At 44.7% G+C, this 25,023-nt stretch overlaps 2 protein-coding genes across 3 annotated transcripts in view; one reads left to right on the top strand and one right to left on the bottom strand.

Moving 5' to 3' along the window:
* The window catches only part of LOC124302318 (neurogenic locus protein delta), an 81,532-nt gene that overhangs the window by 24,916 nt on the left and 31,593 nt on the right, over positions 1-25,023 (top strand). The window lies entirely within an intron of this gene.
* LOC124302319 (esterase E4-like) lies at positions 10,828-14,544 on the bottom strand. Of its 2 annotated transcripts, none has more exons than XM_046758361.1 (10): positions 14,010-14,544; positions 13,645-13,788; positions 13,419-13,578; positions 13,150-13,335; positions 12,873-13,069; positions 12,638-12,803; positions 12,094-12,278; positions 11,909-12,003; positions 11,326-11,511; positions 10,828-11,234 (listed from the first exon to the last, which is right to left on the bottom strand). In XM_046758361.1, exons 1-10 carry the CDS (start codon positions 14,214-14,216, stop codon positions 10,940-10,942), a joined length of 1,821 nt encoding a protein of 606 aa, XP_046614317.1. In that variant the 5' UTR covers positions 14,217-14,544; the 3' UTR covers positions 10,828-10,939. The 2 variants fall into 2 exon arrangements, with proteins under 2 accessions (XP_046614317.1, XP_046614318.1); XM_046758362.1 differs by having other exon boundaries at positions 13,645-13,813; positions 14,010-14,231.

Here is a 25,023-nt window from a genome sequence, read left to right as displayed (position 1 = left end):
GAAAAAACGACAGTTTGATCCTGTTATTTTTTCGCCTTAGAATTTTGGATATTTTCGCAGAAACTTTGGAATAAAAATTTTTCGTCGCGTCCGTCTGCAATTTCATGTATTACGAAAATTTTCATCCACTTAGCTGTAGTTTATCTTCCGTGCGTTGTGATATTTGCATACTGCGAAATGGAAGAAGAACGGGTAAAATAAAATAGTGGCTAATTGACCGAGCATGCATGAATTTGCTGGGTAATTATCAATAAATTAAGCAGTAACCGGCACCCTCGAGGGCAACGTTCCGCGGTGAAGGAAGTGGGTCCCGGTACTGGAGCAACGAACTTTGTATCGAAAGAAATGCTTTCGACTAATGGCGTACGAGTGGAATATGAATACAAACTCGCACTGCACACGTATATTACGACTGCCTACCTGTACCTACACCAGGTAGATGCGTACGAGCTGTTATAAATTCGTTAATTAAGACAGAGGCCAATTACAACTTGGTGTTACTGCTTGTTGTATATTTTTACAGGGTACGTTCCGTTCGGAAAGAATATCGTGAGACAACGAAATAGGCAAAATAACAAATGAGAGAATTCGAACGTTGTCAGGACACCCGGATCTGATCAAATGTATGAACAGACCTAGAAACACCTTGTTATCACTGTTTTACGGCGTAATTAGCATTATTGTCTGTAAGATGAAGATAAGATTATTCACGTACGAATTTATCTGAATATGATGAAAGATACTTATATCGTTAAATTATCCCATCTACGAATGATGAAAACGATGACGATGAAAACGGGGGATTTTTCACGCGCTGCGAAGAAAAAGGATTCTCAATTCAATGAAATATTGACGAAACAAGAATTTTTCAAGGTAACGATCAAAGATTTAGTGGGGTAGACTGGATAGTAGGTATAGATTTTTTTCAAACAACGAACGATTTGGTGAGATGAAGCGGAATTTCATTCTTAAGCAACAAAATATATATGTATATATGTCAACCAAACCAAAAATATTTCTTTGGCTCAAGCAATCCTTTTGTTCTGCGTCAAGTGATTCCTTTTTCTCGGCGTTGTAAATTTCCAAAAGTGTCTTTATAAGGACGTTTTTATCGAATTGCTACGATTTTTTTTTTCAAAATTACATGAGAGTAATTGCGTGATATAAGAAAAAAAAATTAGAATCATGGCAGAATTGTCTAAATGAAGACAAAGTATGAAATCAACTTACATTATATCTGTAAGAAAAAAGAAGACGAGGTGTATTTGTCGAAAATAATTATCTTAAACAAAATTATGTAAATAAGTACGATTGTTGTGCACTAGGCGTCCAATAAATTGTTTTGGCGTCGCGTTTTAATTGCCCGCATTCCGAGTTCGAACGGCGGAAATATCGAATTGGCATTTATTGCTCCGGGTAATAGCAACGATTTGGTAATAACTCGGAACACAGCGTGCAGAGCTCGACGCAAGGCTGCAGGTATAGAGAGCTCGGCTGGCCGACGGCGGACAGGGGCATCTGTTGCACCAGCCACATCACCAGGTGCTGGGGCCCGACTTGGGCCCTATGCCCCACCCCCCGAAGACCGAGGAAAAAACCTTTTCCCAACCCTCCTTCAGCTTTATTCCCGAGATTTCTACCATCTGCACACCCTAGACACTTTCGCAGTGTCGAACACCTTCTGCTCGAGGTACATACCTACCTTGTATACATTATACAGTACCTACAATGCTCCGCGATGCTTTCCACGTGGGCATAACCTCCGGCAGTTGCCCCGCAGAGGGCCTCGATCGATTCTTCCGATCCTTATACCTGGACGAAATTTTGCAAAATCCTGCTACTCCGACATTGCCTCATTTCTTGATGGTTTCAGGATCGCTAATCATTGTGTGATTGTCACTAACGTGCGGTACACGAGCACGGTTAATGGCCTCATCTTAATCCTAGGGATTACTCGAATGCCAAATTTATACGATTTTATCTATCGGTGTAGTTCTTGCATGGCTTTTATCGCTTTAATTCCCAGGAGGTGGTCGTTCTGCGCGTATTTCTTGCCATTTTCTAGGAATGAAAAATATCACGTTTTATTTTACTAACTCCTATAAATACACCCGAAAAAACATTTCAAATTTCCCCAAAGTTCGGGCGAACGTCCGGTTTCATTTATTGGTGTAATTTTGTGACCCTTGTGACACATGCTTCATTTTTCGCCGGAGAATAGGTCAAACAAGAGGACAACCAAAATTTTATTCTTTCCAGACGTTTCGGCTGGGCGCAGACAGCCATCTTCGGTACTATTTATTGAAAAATCCGAAAAAAAAACATTCGAGCAATTATTTGGTCTGATAGTGCCCTTATTTGTTTTAACGATGTTATACAGGTTAAATTTGTAGATCAATCGCACGTGCCGTGATGTTTGAATTTCGGTGCGATATAAATTAAAACTGAATGCATTTGAAACTTTGAAGAGTTATATGAGCTGCGATGAAATTGAGAATACACAAGGTAACATGTGAAAACATTGCTAGCTTACATTTCGTGATTATCATTATCGCCTGAGATCTTATACGTGGGTTAGATTTTTAATATGGCCGATTTACATATTATCGGGAGCATTCCATCGGTTTCATTTATAGAGATCCATTAACTTCTCTAAGATATCAAAGTCTTGTTCTTTTTTTCATTACTGAAGCCTTGTTCCTCATGAAATTCTCTCATTCTAGGTTTCATGGATGTAAGCTTCTAATCTAGCGCTGAAGCATTTTACCTTTACATTGATTTCGACTAAAAAGAAATTGCGTTTCTTTCAGCCATATTTCGTGTATAACCAGTCCGAGAAAAAAATTCAACGTATCCACAATTCCATTCAAAAATGGTTTGACAACACGGTAATTTTCGATCGTTTCAGTTACACCCCAAATAATTAAAATATTTCAAATTAACGAAAGATGACGAAAGTCAAGTCGCAAAGATTGCAAATTTCGCAGAACCATTCGAATAAAGCAGGTTAAACGATGTTTAGCAAAATTCTTACGCTAATTAATTGCACACATTTTCAAAAAGCCTAGAAATAAAAATTATCATCTTTTTCTGAATGTCTCGAATTTATTATTCTTCCAAATTCATCAACTCCTGAAAAAATTCATATAGCTTAGTTTATGCTTTGCAGAATTGGAAAAAAGGTTGTTTTTTTTTCGGAAACGCGGTGTCAATCGATCGATCGAAAAATGCCTGCACCGAGTTATCCTGCCCCTGCAACGCGGGGGAAATTCATCCGTCATTTGCACGCTCGGCCGTTTCTGTCACTTGTTCCCGCGGCGGTGCTTTCAGAGCACAATAGAGCGACGTCGGGCATGAAGCCGGGGTGCAATATTATACCGTCGGCTACCTGCGCACACTCCGTGTACGTGTTATAGGTGGGCACACGCATCTCTGTAACGCATATGCTCTTACCTGGGCATTGTACTTTTACGCACACGAAGAACGTACGGTTACGACCGCGTACAACGGAGCTTCATAAAAGGGGATACTGAAATTATTCCGAGGACGACACCTGATCGAGGTCCGGTAATTACACCGATATTGAAATTTACGCGGTATCTGGTGACCAGATGATGTCCAGTTGCAGTTGACACCTCGGCTTTGTAATTTACGGCCATCCTCAACGACCCGACAATATTCGTTATAACGGTACGCTGCAAAGGGACGCCCATTCAAAGAATGGTTTTACCGTGGTTTGCAGCTTTGAACTTACAACGTTTCGCGAGGCAAAAATATTTCCTCTCGTTGTTACGAGGTATCAGCTGGTGCTCGTACGCCCGAAGTTAATAATTTTTGCTCGTCATTCGTCGCGATTTCCACAGCTCATCGTCAAAATCATTAGGATAACGTTCGAGATCCAGCATCGTTGTAATTGCATGATGCTGTTCGACGAGGAGGGGAAACTTTCCCGGGATGATATAATTCGGCATGGTCGTCTGCGCGAATGCTGTCGAGGTCCGTGAAAGTCGTCTGAAATCGAGGACTCCCGTTGCGTCACGATACCACTTCGATAATTAATTGTTTCTAATACGCTGTTTGCGCTTTGTTTTTCAACTTCTTTTTGCACCGTTGTTTACTCTCTCTTGGATCTTGCCAAATGTCCAGTGCGCGAATTTCTGGTACGTTTTAGCTGCTGGAAAACTGCTCGTGGCTGCGACTTCCGTGTAATAAAGTCCTTGGGAGGGAAAAAGAATCCCACTCTATAATCAGGTAATTCAGGGGTCAGCGTGAAGGAAATTACGAAACGAGACAATGTCTAATTTTCTCAATCTTCCAACAGTCCATTAAACCTTCTGGAAGAAACTTATACTATCACAACGCTGTCTATTTATAAGAATTACGATACGAAATTCAACCCTAATATAAATATACTAGATGTAATAAATCCACGCGACGAACTAACAACAGTATAACTTGCACGCAAAGATGAAACCCCCGTATGAACTATCGAGTCTTCAATGTCACACTCTTTGATCAACGAATAAAATAAAATTTCAGAAAATAATAATTTCAGCATGAAAAGCTAGAAGGAATGATCCTAAAATGTTCTTAGAACAAAAGACGACGAAGCTTAAAAAAAAGACACTGTACAATAAAAATGCATCAAGATCGAGACCACTTGTTTATAATTCGTTCGAAAAACAAAAGGCCAAGAATTGGGCAAGACCCCGGTCCCAGGCGATAGGCGGGCCAGGTGCGGTTCTTTTGGTGCGTCCAGGTCCCACGGACATTCGCACAAAGGGTTGACGGTGCAGCGTGGAGAGAGAGAGAGAGAGAGAGAGAGAGAGAGAGAGAGAGAGAGAGAGAGAGAGAGAGAGAGAGAGAGAGAGAGAGAGAGAGAGAGAGAGAGCAGAGTAGCGCGGATTCAGAATGTGGGTGAAAATGTGGGTTGTTCGCGGCCAACTGCTTGTGTAATCCCGTTATGCCGTCTCCTGCGGGAGGATGCGAGAAAAGGGGGTAAATTTCATGTCATTACGACGGCGTTGCACGCACAGTGCGACACTGGGAAATTCGTATGATGTTTGATTTTCGCGATCGGAGATAAGATGTGGGATTGAGAAAAAAAAGAAAGACTTCAACGAATTTTTTAATTACATACCGCAACGTTGGTATGAATAACGATCGGTCCAGACAATGACCGTCTTAATTTCTGGGAAGCAGACTATTGGAGGTAGGTTTAACCAATTGTTCATTCAGTTTGGGTCCATGATCGCGTCACGGATTCCTGAGGCGAATAACAATTCTAAACGAATCTAATAACGTGTGCAGAGCGTCGATCTAACGATCGTTCTACGTTGCGACTTATACGTCACGGTGCTGATAATTCATTCACGAGACACGCAATTGGTCTTCTCTTATTATTGTCTCGGGAAATTGTCTTAAACGTCCAATGATCTATCGTACGACCCGATTGTGCATACACGGTTAGAAACATGCACCTAAACACAATCTCCCAGCAGATTGACATTGTATTTCTGTTATTTGTTATATTTCTGTTGATGAACATGACACAAATTTTTGTAATTTTAATATTTAAACTGTCATATCAACGTTTAATTTGTAATTTTTATTTTTCTATAGTCGAGTCATACACTAAAAAATTGTTAAATCAACCCAAAAAGCTTGGGGGACTTGCTGGGACATTTTTTTTCTAACCGTGTATGTACATATGTATAGATACATTCTTCAATTAACTTCCGCGTGAATGAATTTCATCTGAGCATTCCGTGACTATTTTCGAGCGAAAATTTTGAAACGCGAGACGCAAAAGTTGATCGAGCGAGTGTATTGAACTTGAGGGAAATCGATCAACATACAATTGTTGCACGTGCATGAGAATTATACGGTGAAGGATAACACATATGTTTTTAAAGATGTATCATTATCCCTTCAACCGTTTGGTCGATTTGTATGAAAATTTTCTTCCCGCAGTTTACTTCTTGTTGTTCACGAAACTTGTTATACCCCCACAACTGTGCCGTAATCATTTTAAAATGATCGAGTATAAGACATCAGTTGCAGCGAAGCAGCAGTTTGAAACTTCATTGCAGCCGCCAACATGTTCCGTAATTTTTATACTTTTTTCCGATAAATTGCAACCGCTTTTCATAAAGAAAGTCGCTTATATATTTGACATTTGCGGAAATGAATTCAGCTGCCGTTAAGATTTTCAAACAATCGTTAAATCTATCGCCTGGAGCTTAGAGTAACGTACGCTGAAAGTAACAACAAATTCTATCAGCGTGAGTAAATAATTCACGAAGATCAGACAGGTAAATCATCATTTATTCGAATACAATATATAGTGTAATAAAATCGAATAAACTTTTCTCATCTACACGATAATTGACAATTTATTCAACTGTAATAAACCGTTTGTCCGGTTAAAAAGAAAAAAAATTGCGGTGTGAAATTATTCTGCGAATGTGAAAAAGATGTGTGTCGAACCTTTTCTGAAAATGCCCTTCAGGGTTCGAATCTTAAACGCTGTAAATTGGAACTGAAAAGAGAAGAAATTTTTTGAAAACAATGCTTTACTTTCCTCGGCGGTCGCAGCATTTTTTGCGACGTCGCAAATCCGTGCTGAAATACTAACGATAGGTACATTCTATCGCAAATGTGCGCGATGAATTTTGAGGCCGAGCCTCGTGACGTACTTTGGGTGAATTAGATGACACCGCAGGAACGATGACGACACTTAAGATGCTGCGGGTGTCCGTAAGGTCGTAACGACGAGCGTTGCAGCCACGCCGCGAAGGTCGAGGGTGGAATTTTAACGTCACTCCGAAACGGAGCAGATGACGGCTTACGGGTTCAGAGACTGCGACTGGTGAGGAAGTAAAAATATTCCTAGAGAGACGGAGCACCTTGCGCGGTATCGTAACGCATTCAGAAATCGTCCCACGCAGACCTTGCGCCTACCGTATCCTGTAACCCGTATGCAGTCACACGTACGTGTCGTAATTATACGCGTACAGGCATTTACGCGTGAAAATAGCTACGCGTGGCGCCGGGCAAGGGGGGGATACCGACGAATTTCAAATGCAGTATATGCTAATGTTAGTCTCGTTTCGTCTCGATTCGTTCGACAGCTGGTAGTATATAATGTATAACGATGCGAAGCACTGAAATATTTACATAAAAACAAGAAGGAAGAAATTTTCGGATGTTGATTGAACGTGATCAGGGGAAAAAGAAATAACCTGTGATTAGGCCTGCGATGAATATTGAAAAAAATTAACACTTCCTTTCTGTACGTGACGAATTCGAGTGATTTTTTTTATTCGTTTTTTTTCGTTACGTCTGAACTTTTAAATCGCAAGTACGGTCGAAAGTGATTCAACGAAGGGTATCCCTGATTAAGAGGGGCCAAATGCCCCTGTTACCAGATTTACAAACTGTCCGTTCACAAATGTTTCTTAGGTCGTAACAATATGTGCACAGTGGTTCGAAACACAATAACCTTCTCTACCCGCTCTGGAGGAGTCGTTATGTTTCGAAAGCTAATCGATGGAACAAAAACTTTTTTTTTGTCATTTCATTGCTCTAGGTTTATATTACAGCCACGAATTATGTCAGATTTTTGCATTTTTTGCCATTCTTTCACTATTTTCGATCGTGTTTGGAAAAAAAGTTGTCTGAAGAGCTATAGAATGTCGAGATTTGCCTTTTAAATATTATTTTACCTAATATCCAGCCTCGCCACCGACCTGTATACGAGAGCGTTGAGTTGATAGAATGTCTTATTTTGGAGTTGAAAATAATAAGCCGTAACAATTTTTCATTTCATTTTTTTTTCTAATTCATCAACAAGTCAAAGTCAGATTTTCTGAATAAAATATAATACTGGTGATAATGATGACAATAATATTTTTTTATGCTCTTATCCATAACTCTGTAAATATTGCAGAAGTATTCTCGACCTCAACGTTGATGAACAAGGTCAATCTTGGATACGAAGGTCAACGATAACGACACGCGTTCATCTTTCGACCCGAGTGACGGCTCTTCTCGGAACGGCATTTTTAATAACAATTCATATGTCGCAATCAGAAAAAAAAAAATATGCTTACAAGGTTATTGTTAATATTATAAGCACCATTTCTGAGATAAAAAATCGAATACATAAAATGTCATCCCCCCCTCTCCTTCCCAGTGAGGATGGAGGAGGCTATTGTGTTACGGATGGTTTGAAAATCTCGAATCAGGAGTATTTGGTCCCTCTCAACCAGGGATACCCTTTTCAACTTTTTAGGTATAGGCTTACAATTTTGTCTAACGCGGACATGGTAGGAAGAAATTAACGTCAAAATCCGGATCACAAGTTAGATATCTTTGATAGAAACCTAAAGTCGTTATATTTAATGAAACTAATGAACGGGAAGTAATCTATTCAAATTTATTCGATTAAGAAAATCTGTATAAGTGTCTGTCCGCAAGTTAATTGTCAAATCTAAGACACAGATTTGTGTTAGCAAGTCGAGTTAAAGTCCACGATCCAATTAGATTAATGCGTAGTCATTTGGGACGCTTTGAATTTATCGAGTTGACTTTCATACTTGTATTTTTATATTTATATCGAGTCAGAGGACCCGCAGAAGTCACAACGGGTGGTGATTTATAATTTTCTTCGACACCAGTCCACCCCTGACTTTGGCAATGCGTGTAGAGGAGCATGTAAAACTGCACACCCCTCCATCAGCTCGACATCGATGAAATTCCCACGGAATAGAGGCGGTTCCGTATTACATTAACCGGCTGCAGAGCTGTTGAGATCCCGGAATAAGATGCACCTGCGCATCTTCGCGTTCCATACAGGTATACAGATCCGAAAAATCGCCACCACAGGGAGCGATACATCCTTCGTATACGCAGGGCGGACCCAAGCCGAGACTGCGGGGGTGTTTGCCGGTGTAAATTGGGCAGGGAGGATGCCGAGGCGTGGGAGCATGCCTGGTTTCGCGGGCAGCTGACGCGGAGAGCCGCGGAAGGTGCATCGGGAGCGGGAGCCGCATCATCATCATCATCATCATCGGCTCGGACGGCGGCGTCCGCGACTCGCCCGGTAACCCGTTGGCTTTCATTTGGTTCCTTGTAGGAAACAGAGAGAGAGAGAGAAAAAAAGGCCCATGCACGGTCCTCCCGGGTTCCCTTTGGCCTCTACATCGCTGCAGCGGGCCAAAAGACCTTGCAGGGACGAGGCGAGAGGCGGAGAGGGCGAGAGGAGCAGCAGCGTGGGAAGGTCGGGCAGCTGAGGCACACCGACGGTGGAGGATGAGGAGGGGGAGGCGGCTGCATCTTCCTGACCATGGGATTCTGCCGCGTAGGTGCAGCGACTCCTCCCTCCTCATCCTCCCTCCTCCCCCCACATCCCACCTCCACCACGGGAACGAGGCGATGGACCGGAGAGAAGCGGACGACGAATTGACCAGCGCCAAACTCGTCCTAGGTCAGGAACCACGTTGATCAGGAGGAGGAGGATGAGGAGGAGGAGAAAGAGGAGGTGCAGCTTCCGGCTTTGGGGAACGGAAGGAGGCGCAGGATAATGGGTAAAGGAGGCGCGGTGCACAGGACGTTAAGTACGGCAAGGCGTACGCATGGGACACATCCTGTTCATCTTGAAAAGGAACTCGCCACGAACCATTGTGCAGTTTAATTGTTCGAGTTCCTGTTCTAACAGAAACTACGATATGGTATGCATGCATGCCCCCTCCCCCAACCCCCCAGGAATCTAATACCGCATCTCGAGATATGTACTATTTATATATACTCTTGTGATGGAAGATCCCGAATTCGAATCCGGGACAGGAAACGCGCACCTTTACCTCGCCTCCCGGACCCGAATTTCGTACGAGGGAAATAAAAGTAAAAAAACGCTTTCTTCCGGTCCCGCGGATCTCGCATCTGGCCCTCAGCTCGGATGTTAGGTTAGGTTGATCGCTCACTCCATGTGTGCATCGCATTATAGGTGTAGGTACGCATAATGTAGGCCTACCTGTTCGAACACCACTCCCCCCCTCCCCATCCCTTCCTCCCTCACCGCTATTCCTCACACCCCGGCGGACCCTTCAGGTCCATTGTGCGGGGTATAATATCCACCCTGCGCTTTCCGTATCGCGTGCATCAGGTTCCGGATACCGATTCGAGCCCAGCCCAAAGATGCACCGGATTACGATACCCGGGATATGCTAAACCTGCTATCGAACTCCGTTCCTCGTTCGGTAAGCAAATATAATGTATCCTGCTATATCTAGCTCGGTTCAAAATTGTAACAGATCATGCGGTTTTATGCGGTTTTAACCGATTGCGACCAATTTGACGCCGACTTGTTCGCGTAATGACTCATTCGGAAAAAGGAAGAGTTGGGAGTACCATGAATTTGATGGAAAAAATTAGAGCTGGTTTTGATGGACATTGACCTGTTACCAAGATTGAACAATTGGGTGAAAAAACTGTCATAACATAATTGTATCAACGCAAGCGTTGGGAAGAACTCGGTATGTTTTTTCTTCACAAGCAGGTCACGTATAAGTTGGTTTTAATTTGTTAGCCTCTAAGCGCATGCGATGTAATTAACGAAATGAAAGATCGACCGGAAGTGATTGATCGGTGTACGTGCTGTTTCCTGTTCTTATAAAGCAGTGACATATCGCCGTAGGTATCGATGGTATCGATATGCAGTGAACGGGTAATTCTTCGTCTCTTAATCGATCTGCGGACGATTAGAAGCAAAATCAAAATTTGCACGAATTAGTTTGAATCTTGGTGTGACATCCACGCGAGAAATTTGCACGAATTAGTTTTATTCGAATAAAGTTCTACACGTAACATTCGTATTACATTATACAGGCAGAGCAGGTTTAATAGATGAGAAGCTAAGAGTTGCCAGGCGTGAAAATTACGATTGACCGAAGAGCCTCTTGACCCCTCTCTTCAGCTTTGCGAATGCGTTTTTGATATAGTTTGTCCAGGAGGTTTTGGTCACCTGCGGGAAGACGTCCTTGCTCGGATTATGGGCAATCGACAGACCCTCCCAGAATGAACTGTCGAGGCGATTTGCGGCGTTCTGAACGCGCTGCATGACCATGAAATTCTGGGGACCATCGATGACGAAGGTGTTCAAATCCTGGGTATTTTTGTCGACCGGCTCCCACTTGTTGGGCAAAAGTTCGGTAATTTCCAGCGTTGGTTTCCTGCCGAAAAATTCAAGGGTCAACCATAAGTAGTCGGTGTTAGGAAGAGTCTTAAGAGGAACGATCGATGAGCTGTGGAGTGTCCGCTTACCCAGTTGCGACAAAGTTGTACCAAAGCTCGCTGATGGTTTCCTTCATCACTCGTTCTTCCTCGGTGGAACCGATTGACCGCCGGAAGAGAGAATGGAAATCGAATAAATAGAGCAAATCGTCACCGTGGCAAACTCCCATATCAAGAATCCCGGCTCCGTATATTTTCGAGAAGGATAAACTGCCTCTGCGGATGGATGTGAATGAAACAAAAGGAGGGTGCAATTACCCGATGTGATTACGATGGATGTGTCGTTGTATAACGCGTGGACCACGCATGGCTAGTCCTCGAACGGTATTACAATGACCGAAGAGAAAAGGAGACGGAGCATGGCAGAGCCGGCTATCTCCCTCTCAGTTCTGTCATTCACAACTCAGCTTTGATTATTCTCGAGAATTATATATATGCGCTACAGCCATGGGAGTGCACGTTGATGGTAATTACGATTCCCACGCCACCGCTAGTTACGAGCTAACTCTCTTCCGATTGATTCGCTCCTCAATTTACAATTAGTCACTTTTCGATTGGGTGAAAGTTACTGTATAAGAACAGCGATTGGCTAGTTCTGCTCTGCATATCATACCTGTAGTTCATCTGATAAAGGTATATCGTGTTGTTGACACGCTGTTTTTCGGCAATCCAATTTACTGGACGGCTGAATAACCTCGTCGTGGCCGCCTGAAATAGATTGTTTCAAAAGAATGTCAGCAACCGATAGACAGCCAGAGGCGCGGGATACGGATCGTCTTAGAAACGAGGTATAGGAACCTTTTGCAAGTCGGAAACGGAGGTGGCGGATATCCTCCCGTCGCCAAAGTAGTGGCTTTTGATGGCATCGGAAATATCGTTCTTTGCCCGCTCTGAGTAATACTCTTCGTAAACAAAGATGGCAGGAAATGCGGCGCGGAAGTTGTCGGCGATCGCGGACAGCGTTGTTGTCCCGAACATCAGCGCTGTAACATAAAGATCCGAAAGACGTCGTCACCGCCACGACGGTTCTCTCCCTCCCTCTCTCTCTCTCCTCGTACAAGGAACATAATCGCCGATGATTCCACCCGTCGGCCTTGAATCGGTACTAACCCACAGTTTGTTTATCACCACAATAACATACACGCGTATTACGCGAGAGCGTGGGTCAGCAGATAATGGACCAAGTTACGCGTACAAAGCGGGTCATCACTCAAAGCCAGATAGCGGCTGGTACCGCTTGTTTACCATCGCGTTTATGACGCTCCGGTCAAGATCCATCCCCAACCAAACGCGACGCCTGAAATCATCAACGATTTCACAAGCGTGTTTTCCTCGTACTCACGAGACGTTATCACCGCGCCCTCGTCCCGCACGGTGCCCACCATCATCGAAATGTTCGCCTGGTTTCCCTTCTCCACGGTGCTCTCGGGGTGTTCGACCAGGAAAGCACCTTCCACTGTCCCCTCGACGACCGCTCTAAGAGGCACCGAGGGCTGCCCGTTCCACACCTTGAAAAATCAATCCCGCGTCTCCGTGAGCGATGAGGTCAAACCAGCGATTATCGCTGATGCACTTACGTAAAGTATTGCGTCAGTTGTTGTGATTTGCTCGACGTCCAGCTTCCGAAGACACGCTATCATTTCTGGGTTCGATTCCGTCGGACAGGCGTTCGCCTCTGCCAAACTTTTAGTTTTTCTCAAAGCCTCGCCTGGATAGGAAAGTGCTGAGGGTGCGAAGGCGCTTCCGCTCTGCGATATCACCGACGTTATCAAGTCTGGAAGGAAATTTCAAGCCACGGTAATAACACGCCTAAAATTCACTGGGACGGTAAGCGATCAAAAAGGGTATCTTCACCCTTCGTCAAAGGCGAAAACATGTGGAGGTGCGCGCTGACGGCTCCGGTGTCTTGGCCAGCTACCGTTATCCTCTGAGGATCACCGCCAAAGGCCCCGATATTCTCGCTGACCCACTTTATCGCCGCTGCCTGATCCTTAAGTCCGTTGTTTCCCGGCACAACGGCATCCTCCGTGCTGAGAAAGCCTTGAAAGCCAATTACCAGTGTTAGCAAAAGTTTCGTGACTGTAACATTCGGTTGATTGAGATGACCGAAATTCGTTCAATACCGAGCCAACCCAGACGGTAATTGATCGTTATCAATATCAGATCCTTGTTCATCAAACGGGCCGGATTGAAATGCCGACTCGTGCCGCTCCACCAGAGCCACGATCCTCCGTGAATCCATATCATCACTGGAAGCGCGTAGTGGCCATGTTCGGATGGCAACTGAAACGGAAGGTCAAGGGGTCACTGTCAGGATTTCAGCAATGCAAAACTCGATAGAAAGTCAACCTTTGGCGTGTAGATGTTGAGGTACAAACAGTCTTCGGAACCGAGAAGTAGCGAAGGATCTCCAAGGAAGTCCCTCTGAGAACAAATCGGGCCGTCTCTGGTGGCGTTTAAAACCCCGTACCATCTATACGGAGTTACGGGTGGCTGAAAGTGTGTCAATAATCGTACACTGTGAAAATTTGCTAGCGTTCAAATCGAAAGAAATTGGCTGGTGTGGACTACCATGGAACTATCTTTGGTGGTCAATTGGAAGATTGAATATCGGGTCGTGTTGGTCTGACACCGAATAGAGCTCGACACCGCGGTTTTCTCCCAGTATAGTTTCTGCTGATAATTTGGCAGGCAATAAAAGTGCGAATACTCACCGTGAACCTGAGATCGCCCAGCGGAGGTCTGGCGTAGGGAATGCCGAGAAAGGCGTTGAAGGATCTTCCATTTTCAGCCATAGAGACAACGCCTCGAATTCGCCCAAGAGGCGTCGACAATATTGGCTCGGCAGCCGAGACGCGGCTCTTTTCGCTGACCGCGATGATTGAAAGGAGGAAACCGAAGACGAGAAGCACCTTCTTCATCTCGCTTGCGGTTTGTTGACGATTACCTCGTTATAGCTCGGAGAAATGCTCTGCTCTTCCGACGTGTGCACGTCTTTGACCACTTTGCGTTACTTTTACTCAGCCGTCAGCTTCCGCTGCTGGTGGTGCTGGTTATGCTTGAGGCGGTAAGCGTTTACACTCTGTGCTAATGTATTGTGCAATCGATGATAGTTGTCGAGTTATACGCCGTGGTCAACCTTGACTTATGAATTCTTGGCGGGATATTTTGAATACCTTATATATACGTGAACTCCGCTACTCGCCTCTCAGGGAAGCATTAAACCGTGCAGTTCTGCGGACGCGAAGATACTCGTCAATTTATATAAATTTCTCCCATACATACTTGAGTCTAGGAGATAACGGTTGTACTCGCTCTACGCATGTCGGACTATTTATAGACCATATTGGCAAAGTGGCGGGGATTTTGACTGATCTAGAACGACAACGCGGAGGAATTTCATCGCTGCATTAGACATGGCAGTGTCACACCGTTACGGCGTTCGCTGATTGTGAGTCCAGCCAGTTTTCACCTTTGGAAGTCATTGTAATGTTTCTCTTCGTACGGGACAAGGCAGTAAGAGGCAAGATATTAAACTATAAATTCATATATATACAATTTGAAGATGACTGGTTACAATTACGATACTAATGTGCGACTCGGGTCTTTGCTGCAGCAAACGGTAACTGTATAATAAAGGTTGTGGGGAGAGAAATACATACTCGATGCGATAACAGGAAGGCAAGGAAACCTATACCTGGTTGTATGCAACTGACGAGCGTTCCCAGTTTAGTCGTATTTAGGTATACATGGGCTAGGCTATGTATCGCACATCAGCTACGAAACCTACGTTGCCTAGAAATAAACGGTTCTAATGGCGTCTAATTCGGAGCAACCGGTGTGCAGGGAATAGTGGGGGAAAAAAACCCGAAAAACAACTAAACTCTACAAAAAACGAAGGCTAATGAAATATGGATCCGATCCTCCACGCGGTACGGAACGAACGCGTGCAGTCTCCGTGTAAATATAGAACAGCCGGAAATCTCCGGGGTGAAATTTTTCACCCAACTAGTAAGCAGTAGTTGGATGAAACGTCGAGATGCGATTGCATCGCAGAATTGGCCGCTTTGCAAGTCGATAGAAATAATTGATACCACTTTCTCGCGTTTCATTATGAAACTCCACATTTAATTGGTTATAGTTACATCCGAGGAAAGTGCAAAGTCAGCAATTATTTATTTACAGCCTGCTGCGGAATCACAAATTTTCTGTCATTTTATATCTTTCAATTTTGCGGATGCGGTAACAGAATTTTGGACACACTTTTTTTCTTTCACTGTCAGCCAAATGCAGGCGAACTCTCGCTTTCGCTGGTCGAGCTGCTGTCTATCATCGCCGATGTTACAGACGGTCCAATTTGTCGATGATGTGCAAAAATTATGCTTCCGTATCACGTTCGGCGTTTTCTATACCGCCGTCGTCACAGTCCATGGAGTAATTAAAGCTCTTTCGCTTGTTTGGTGTCCGCATTATTCCGAGGAGTTAGACTGTGGCTAATATGCCCGGCCCTGTTCGTAATAATGATAATTAACTTTGGCGCATAAATTATATCTAGTATATTATACGTAATTATACGTATGTTCTATTGTACATACACCGAAGCGCCAGAGCGCCATTCGTATTATACCAGTTATTCAACCATGTTTTTGCTTAGCTGCAGTCTGCGCGATATCGGGAAGAGCTGGTACACCCGACGGGCTATAAATTGTGCAAACAACAAGCCAGCGAATTATTGTTATTCTGTGTTTATCCTGCAGAGCTATGCATGTATCGGTGCTATATAGCTTCGACGCTAATTTCCGGAGGTCAAATTGGCCGCTGTTTATTCATCCAATTAATCAGTTGAGGGGGTTCATATGCGTAGGCAAATATGCGGCACTACACTCCGTAATTTGATTAAAGTTTGATTGAAATTCAACAAAACATGCGAAGCAGCGTGTTTACTTCTCGAACATATAATTCAAGTTGAGTCTATGCTCTTCTGCTAATGCGTATTATACAAAAATGTGCGGGTATAGTTTATGCATATAAAACTCGTTCCGAAAGTTGTCATTGGCAATTCGTTAAAGGGAATCTCGTTTACCGATCAGCCAAGATCATTACGAGTACATTGCGAATTCTATTATTTTCGCATCATTGCAGAATCTGAAATCACGTAATTTCTAACCTTTCTCCGATCTTGTTTTAGTAAAGTGAATATCTTGATTCTTTCCGTGGTCGCGGATTCACGTGTTTTATTTTTTTTCATACTTTTTTCTTTTGTCATATGCGACCTATTTGGCTGTTTGGTAAGAGTATTTAACTTCTCACTGCTCCTTTTAGAAATGCTTAATGTGTTAACGATTGACAATTAACGAATATTCACATTATCCAGCATCTGGCATTGCAATAAAGTGGGCCTCACCGCTTGATGTATAAAATGGACCGTTTTGGAAGAGATAACCTATACACGAACAGCTAAATAGTATTTCAGTTTCTCTTTACGCCATCCTATTTAGTATTACGTGAAAAAGAGAATATCAGTGAAATGATGAACAACTAACGGTACAACAGACAAGAAACACTGTCTCAAAACATGTCTACTTGTCTATGTATAATATTATAGGCACTGTAAAATGAAGAATACAAAGGCGTTGTAACTTTTCCAATTCCCATAATCGGCAAAACTTCAAACATTTAATTTCATCCCTCGTATATTACATACCCGCGTCTGTAATATCTGGTGCTTGACACAGCGGCGAAGATCGATCGAGCAACGTTGGCGAGAAAATGGGAAAATAGGAAAATGGAAATTGACCATATGCCAGTAGTGGCGCAGCTTGCCAATATTTTCGACTTCCGGATGTTCAGGCGAGATGACGAGTGCTCCGCATGCATCGGAGCTGCGGGGAGCGGGGGTCGAGAGGCTGAAGAGTGGGCAGTGGCCGAGAGAGGAAGTGGCTGCGGCGGAGGCTGGCTGCAACCACCTTGGCTTCCGGACTTCATCCCCCTCCGCCCCTCGCTCCGTCTGTCGCCCCGGCAACCACCGCCTGCAGAAACCACCACCGGAACACACGTGTGCCGTGTACGTACCTACAACGCCACGTTTCTCTGTTATGCTCTCTTATTCCCTCTTATTCCCTCTTATTCCCTCTTATTCCATCCCTCTCTCTCTGTCAAACGACCGTGAGTCCAAAAATAAGAGCAACGCTTCCATCTCGCTCCTTCCTTCCTTACTTCCTTGCAGTTTCTCGCACTTCCTTCGTCCCGCTTAAATGCACCCGCCTCCTCTTCCTCCAACTTTTTTTTTTCATCCTCTCTACGTCTTCCCAGAGAACGATCTCACAGCTGCTCGAACCCGGTGAGAAAATTTGACGTGACACGCGAGGGTGATAAAGGAGAGCCGAGCCCCTCCTTCCTACACCTTATACTCTTCTCCTCTCTCTCGATACTCCCTCGCTTTTAGCGTCATCGAATCCTCTTCGATACGTCGTTTAATTGGACGTTTGTTCGCCCGATCGATTTTCCACACACTCGAAATCCACTCTTCGTTTCTCGTGCGAATGGAGCGAACAGTCGACGGACTATTGCGGGTTAGAATTATTCTCGAGTGGGTGAATTTCAAAATGCGTCACTCTCGTTATCGCTATTTTTACATTCCCATTTTGGAACGATATACCTTTTGTCGACATTTACTTTACACCAGTTTTTTCAGCCAGCATTTTAGCCATGAATATCCGTTCACGGTCTAGTACGAAAATACAAAAAAAAAAAAAAAAACAGGAGATACTGGTGAAAACTGAAGTCTCTCTCGAGAGTTATTGAAACGGTTTGCTTCACCAACCTTCGGATACTATGCGAATAGATCTTTTACGTATTGTTCATTTGGTAGTATATTTATATTTTTATGGCCTACATAAAACTTCTCACCGGCATTATCCAAAATTCGTCACAAAAATCAGTTTCATCATTTTTTAATTCTACTTTTTAACTTATTTCATGTTTTTTTTTTTTTGCAAAAAGATCATTTTCTGTTCAGATGGAAAGAACATGTTAGCCTTAAATTTGCACAATGGGCCATTACTGACAGAATGTCGAGTAATTTTGCAGTCGAAAATAGTCGTAACCGTCGTTGTTCGGGTGTTGCACTTCATCGGCGCAATAAATAACCACGGTAGGATAGAAAATATTCTTGTTCTTGTTCTCACGGTGGCTTGAGATAGAAATCCGTGATTAAAATACGGAAATAGACAGTGAAATTCTGGCCTTGAACTCACCGGCTACACGTTCGCAATATAATCGGGAACGATTCCTGAATATCATTAAACATGTCCCGCGTTTAAATCCAAGACCGTATACACCGTGGCGCGAATACTTTTTACATCGCTCGTTTTTCGGCGTCTTCATAGTCATTCCATTACTCTCGAGCAGTTGAAACAAAGCTGTGGGAACGATTAAAGTAGGATTATCATTTCTCGCAACTATCTCTACGGTTATCGAACTCCTCCAACGAAAGAAAACTGCCACAATTAGCCAATGCTCATTAGCTTTCATCGAGCTGTCTGCTTCGTGAACTTGATGACCGATCGTTGTCCATTCTATTAATCATCGAGTAATTGAATATCCTTGCTCTCACACGTGGCTTGTTGCGATTCGATCTACCACTCGCCGTTTCAAAAATCCGTTTTCCCGGCATTCACACACCCTCGATCCTGCAATCCATGCAGCGAGTTATTTATTTTCTAGATAGTGGCGGTCCTCGACGCCGCGAATCTTCGCCAAGACCGAATACCGAATTATCTAATAAAGCACAAGAAACGAGAATCCCTTCGGGGGCAAGGCGTGAATCATGTCTCGGTGTTACGGACGGGTGGCGACGGCCAGTGTCCATTGAATTGCAATTAACTGGTTCTTTGTATCCGTGCGATCGAGCAGCGGCCTCCGAACGCCGTCGCGTCGGCTGCGTTGTCGTCGTCTTGGTCGTTTTCTTTCATCGCATTGTCATCGCGACGTTGAGTAAATGGGGGGAGAAGGAGAGGGGAGGCATTAACGCGGTAGCCGACATGGAGAAATCGACGGTGTTACACCAGAAAGCGAGGATAATGAATAGGTAATACCCTTAAGAGCGGCGGTCGGTGATCGGTTATTCGGGCGTCGCGTCGTCTTCTTCGTCGTCCAGCGCTTGGCAGAAGCCAAAAGCTCCGTCGGCCACGTGTGCAAGCTCAATATCGGTGAACAGAAGCTACGCGCCTCGGACGGTTAGAGACAATGCTGGCGGTTTCCACCGCTTTTAACATAACAATGCGCGATGTCATAGCCGAAGCTTTGTTCCCACAGGTTTGTACGACGGATGGACGTACGTAGGTACGTACAACGACGGATGGATGGATGGACGAACATTCGACGTCAACTGCAACCCGTGGACGTGACGGGAATGAAATTCCGACGCTCACGTCAGGCTGAATTCATCCCGATCCCGACCCCCTCCACACCCACACGCACCTGTTATCAAACATCCGCAATGTGCAGCCTTTCACGCGCTCGTCTATGTACTCGGGAATTTTTCCACTCTTTTTGTTTCTCACCTTTTATTCCTTTCCTTTTAAACGCCTCACACGCGCCCCGAGCGGCGTGGGCGGCGGTCCAAACGACGCTACATGTTTCCGTAATACTGGAAACAATGCGGCGAGCTGTCTATAGGTGCGGGCTTGGACGATCTTTATGGCTTTTTAACAGTCACGTGACCGTGCGAACGAAACGACCCGATGATACCGCTTGATTATTGAATATACACGGATATGGGTATACAGTTTACAAGACGGAGAACCGAGGGAAACAGCTGCATTCATCCTTGTTGGGCCCATTTTATCATTTGACTTGAAGAGTTGGTACAATTCGAGAACAAGACCAATAACAAACACGCTAAATTAAGACGTTAGGAAAGCCAAACGAAAGCGAAATCAAAAACAGTGTTCACGCTTTTCATTCTAAAATTCTCCCTGCAATGAAAAAAATCATTTTTATACGTGTATGCTTTTATATTATACACGATGGAAAAGAAAGTGGGCTGGTGTAAGTTTCTCGTGCAGGAGGTTCGTTTTCTAAATCCAAGCTTACAGGAGTATCTGTCCCGCGTTTCGGGCAAAGAAATCCAATTAGAGCTTTTCTTCACGTCAGCTCAGGTATAAGAGACGAATCTGCATTGGGTTTAAGGGTAGCCGGACGGTTAGCGAGCGTGGGAGTGTAAGCTGGCGTTTTCGAAGAGGGCTGCTACCGACCTGAGGAAATCCAATCTATTTTGACCTCCGCGCTCTTATGCTGTATACATATACATATAATACGCAATTCAGCTATATATAGCTGTTGTTGACGCGCGTAGTCAGTTGGAAAGATTAATTTCCCCTAGACGAGGCGTAATTGTGCCCCTTATTGGCATTTATAGACGTTATACACGATATATGTTTTTTTTTTAAGTTTCTCTTCGTTTTTTTTTTTTTTTCCTTCTAACGACAATAGACGGTTGGCTGCAGAGGCAGAAACTCGTTGCGTCCAGCGAAGCGAAGAAAAGGGTTATAACGAGAGTCTTTAACAAGGAGGCAAGAGCCCCATTTTACTTTCCCTCGGTGCTCATCGACTGACCCAATGGGAAAGCTATTAATTTCCAATGGGCCAAAACGCCGGCTGCACGCCAAGGAAATCCTCGAAAGTCAAGGTGGGACTCGGCGCTTCTCTTCTTCTCTGGCTCCTCTCTTCTCTTCGTCGCCCTTCCCTTCCTCATTCCCGATGCAACGAACGAGGAGCCAAGAACGAAGAGCGAATACTGAGGAACGGACGGACGGCGGCACCAACTGCAGCCTCTTTCCGAGATCCAGATGCTGTTCCTGATGCCGCGACGCACGAGAAACCCGAATACAAGCTACACGGTCGGATGTACAAGGTACTCTATCCCGCAGGCCTGGCCTACCTTTATAATCTTCGGTGACAATGAGTTCAGGAGAATCGGATGGGCCCAAAGACCTTTTCATCGATCGAAGCTTAGATTTTTTCTACATCAATTTTTGAATCGATATCACATTCGTGAGATTGAAAACCAGAAAAGGATATCATCTCCTGCGAGAACGTTGAACGTTTATTTCTGCATAATCCTGAGCACAAAGAGAAAAGTGAATCGTTTGTAAAACGCGGTTAATCAGGAGGAGAAGACTTCGAATTTTCGTTTTGCAGACTCTGTCGTTATAGGTGGATGGGATAAGCGTGGCCGCAAGAAGCGACTGCCTGACGATGTAGGTTATTCTCGTAATTAAGTGCCGCAGGCGAGGTTTGATAAGTTTTTATCTCCCAGCTGGTAGACGGTGCAGGTAAATGGGCAACTGGACGTTCTACGGTGCGATGTTGTGCACGGAAGCAGCAAAAAGCTGAACCTGTCGTTTCACGCACTCGTCGAATATGGAGCGCGGTGAATAACGAGGCGTGTAGTTACAGGGGTTAATTAGCGCCCGGGTAAAAACAGCAAACAAAGTGAGTTGGGCCGTTTTGGTACCGAGATGATCATCCTTGGCGCCTGGAAAGAAGCAGGAGCTGCTGCTGCTGCTGTAGAGTGAGGACGAAGACGGAGAAAGGAAAAACTTTGGAACGGTTCGACGGACACACTGGCTGCAGCAGCTGCAACATCCGATCCGTATCTTAAGCTACGCGGGTCTGCTCGGTCAGGGGATTATTGTTATTATTCCTATCGAGGTTCGGTCTTCGGGTTTCAAACCACTCTTCGGCTCGCCTCGACTACCTTCGGTAAAATTCGGGCACGCGTCGCGCGTGCACCGATATCCCCACCACCGAAACACCCCGCGAGGCATTTCCAACCCCCGATTTAGGGGTACGCGCGACTACGAGGCCTTACGAATTGCTCCTTAATCAGGGGCCGGTTAGTATTTTCCCAATTTATCGAGTGGCAATCAGTGCTGCCAACCTGGTGGATTTTTTTTTAACAGGTTAGGTGGTTTTGCTGGTAGCGGGTAAACTGGCGATTCTAAATTTTATAATTTTTTCAACAGATTTCGTATTTTTGTCTTTCGGTAAATTCCGTTGCAAGGATCACGTTGGGAACATCGATTATCGGAGAACGATTTATTGCGTATACGAATCTAATGATCGATGATTTATAACGGGATTCACGAAACCTTCCAGTGGGATCAACGCGAGTTGGCGGCAATGAATTTTTCGTCTGGATTGGGTCGACGACATTCTGGCAATGTGTAAACTAAGGAGGATTAACTTTTCGGAAAACTCAATACGCGATCGATAATTCGCACCCCTCGATACATTCGCGGTGAGGACAAACTAGAATTTTCATTCCTGGTCACGATCTCCCTCTATCTCTGTATAAGAATGTATATAAACCCCGTGTAAGTTTTTCTTCTCCGATGCTGCTTCAGCTACTTATAATGTAGAATAGTCTGTAATGTATGTGTATGGGAGATACGCGCGCACCTCGTTAAATTGCTTTGCAATTCTGTAGCGTAACGCAGGCTATAAATTTCTTCCTAAGTCACCAATCGGATTGACAAACACGAACCGCGAGGGGACCATGCAGGGAAATAACCGTTTCCACCATGCTGGGAGGATAATCCTCGAGCGTTGGATCACTTTAAATTAAACACCCCTTGTACAAATCGCTTGACTTTAGCCGGATTCGTTTCCCTGTTAATTGGATTGACGCAATGACGCAATCCGTAGCCTCGGGATGTACGCGTATAGGGAAAGTATTCGACTATCGGGTTATAGTAATCGTCGTTAGTATTTTATCATTGGTTAGTTTTGATTTTGCCGGATATAAGGAGATAAGATGAAATCTGTAGAAAGCAAAATGATACTGTTCTCAGAGTTCTACGTAAGATACAAAATTCAAAACTAACTTTCCAGAGATGTTCTTCTTATGTTCTGAATTAACGAAAATAATAATTGCTATGAGAAAAACGTATCGACTGACGAACGACAGAAATTTGTTGGCAGGGTGCATATTTTATTATTGTAAAATTACATCATTCTTGTACAGTGTTCTTACTCTAACAAAACTCACAAAAGAAACGTGATATTCGTTTTACGATTAAACTTGTACAACTGTAAGTATAATTTCTATTTCCCGTTCAAATTATTTTATTTTCTTTGAAGAAAAAAACACCAATATTCATTACTAATAAGTTTATATAATTATCGTGCCGTTTTACAACGTAGGGTTGATTAATCGTGATAATTTTGATATATCTGCACATTTTCACATTATCACAGTGTTAAGCTCGCTGAAAGTTGATTAAAAAAAAAATCTGATCTTCCCCATCCGTCTGAAAAGTGACGAAACTACGAATCACGGGGAATCAAAGATTTACACCGACCCCCTGATGCTTCCGAACGTTATGGCGCTGGAGCATCAGAGGCGATATCGATGGCAACGATAAGACATGTAAATATGAGGATAATGTGCATGGGGTATAAGATGGACAGGTAGGAGAGGCGCGCCCCGGTGTGCGTGCATAAAAAAAGGCTTTCTTTAGGTGCCATCGGTGTGTTTGCCCAGTTGTCAGGAATTCCCAACCCAAGACTGCTGCACCTCCTCGGTTAGTGCCGAGCTTGAGGATTGGACGAAGCTGAGGCATGTACAGCCATGCCTACCTATACCGCCCTGCGACGACGCGGTGCAGTGTGTTGACTTTCCCATAGCACACCGTGCGTTTCCGTTTGCCCTTGGCAAATCTTTATTAAAATACAAGCGCCATAACGTGCAGGTATTCAGGGCGGGACAGAGCAGAGTGCTCGGGACCATGCTGCAGGGTCAACGTCTTAATCGCACCAAGGAAAATCAGGAGAATCGGAACAGAAAAGTGTTGCCGAAGCCTGCAAGGGTGTGAACCTTGAAAACAAAAAGACCATCCAGAATCCCGCATGGTGCGTGCAATGCAGTTCTAGCCTTCCTCCAGCCCTCGGCAATGTCAAATTACGCGGAAGGCAAAACGTCAAGGTAATCGACCGGGTATCGTTGAATAACCGCGGTCCACCGAAAAGGAAGATCGAATCGTCGGGCTTGAACTTGAGACAGAAATTCACTTCGCGGTCGAACCCCGCGCAGTGCGTCGGGCCGTGTGCGTGCCGTCCAAACACGTTGCCGGAGAATGAATGAAGGGGGTCAGCGTTGCGTGCCTGCCGAAGAATCTTCCTCGTCGTCGACAGCGGCTTGCGCTACCACCAAAGGCGCCTTCGAGGGGCACGCCGGCGATGCCGTCGCGCGAATCGCGCGAGTGTAACGATTAGCGCTGCGCTATCCCGACTACACGGATACCTACGTCAATATGACCTAGCTCGTCCCGCGCATTGCTTCCTTCGTTACATGGTTTGTGGGTTACATATCGAGTGATCACGTGTGGTGCGCAGGTATCGTTCGCCGCGTGCGGTGTGCGCGCGAAGCGTGCCTGCGTGCTCATGGATATCCGCACAGCGTTGCACAGCGAACGTGTGCGTGAGCGTCACTCGTTTGCAGAGGGGGAGGGGGGTACGCGCACAGGGCAGGAAGTGGTTCCATCTGGTTCCCCCTTGGTCTGACCTGTTGAACCACCGCGCGACCGGAAGAACACTGTACACCTCCGGAGCCCCTCGGTGTAGAGGTGGGGGGGACAGGAGCCCCTTGAGACTCGGGCTGGTTTAGAACAACAAAGGCTTCCATTTACGCCAAAGAACATAGCCGCGTCGCGTTATCGCTAC

The sequence above is a fragment of the Neodiprion virginianus genome, chromosome 4 (genome assembly GCF_021901495.1).
Source record: "Neodiprion virginianus isolate iyNeoVirg1 chromosome 4, iyNeoVirg1.1, whole genome shotgun sequence".
NCBI classification, from domain to species: domain Eukaryota; kingdom Metazoa; phylum Arthropoda; class Insecta; order Hymenoptera; family Diprionidae; genus Neodiprion; species Neodiprion virginianus.
This window is presented reverse-complemented; position numbering and strand designations above follow the sequence as displayed.

Excerpts from the sequence above, each read along its gene's own strand:
- LOC124302319 (XM_046758361.1), bottom strand. The coding sequence starts at position 14,216 with ATGAAGAAGGTGCTTCTCGTCTTCGGTTTCCTCCTTTCAATCATCGCG. Across the intron at positions 13,336-13,418 it reads TTACCGTCTGGGTTGGCTCG|GCTTTCTCAGCACGGAGGAT; the intron begins GTATTGAACGAA and ends TTGGCTTTCAAG. Across the intron at positions 11,235-11,325 it reads TACAACTTTGTCGCAACTGG|GAAACCAACGCTGGAAATTA; the intron begins GTAAGCGGACAC and ends ATTTTTCGGCAG.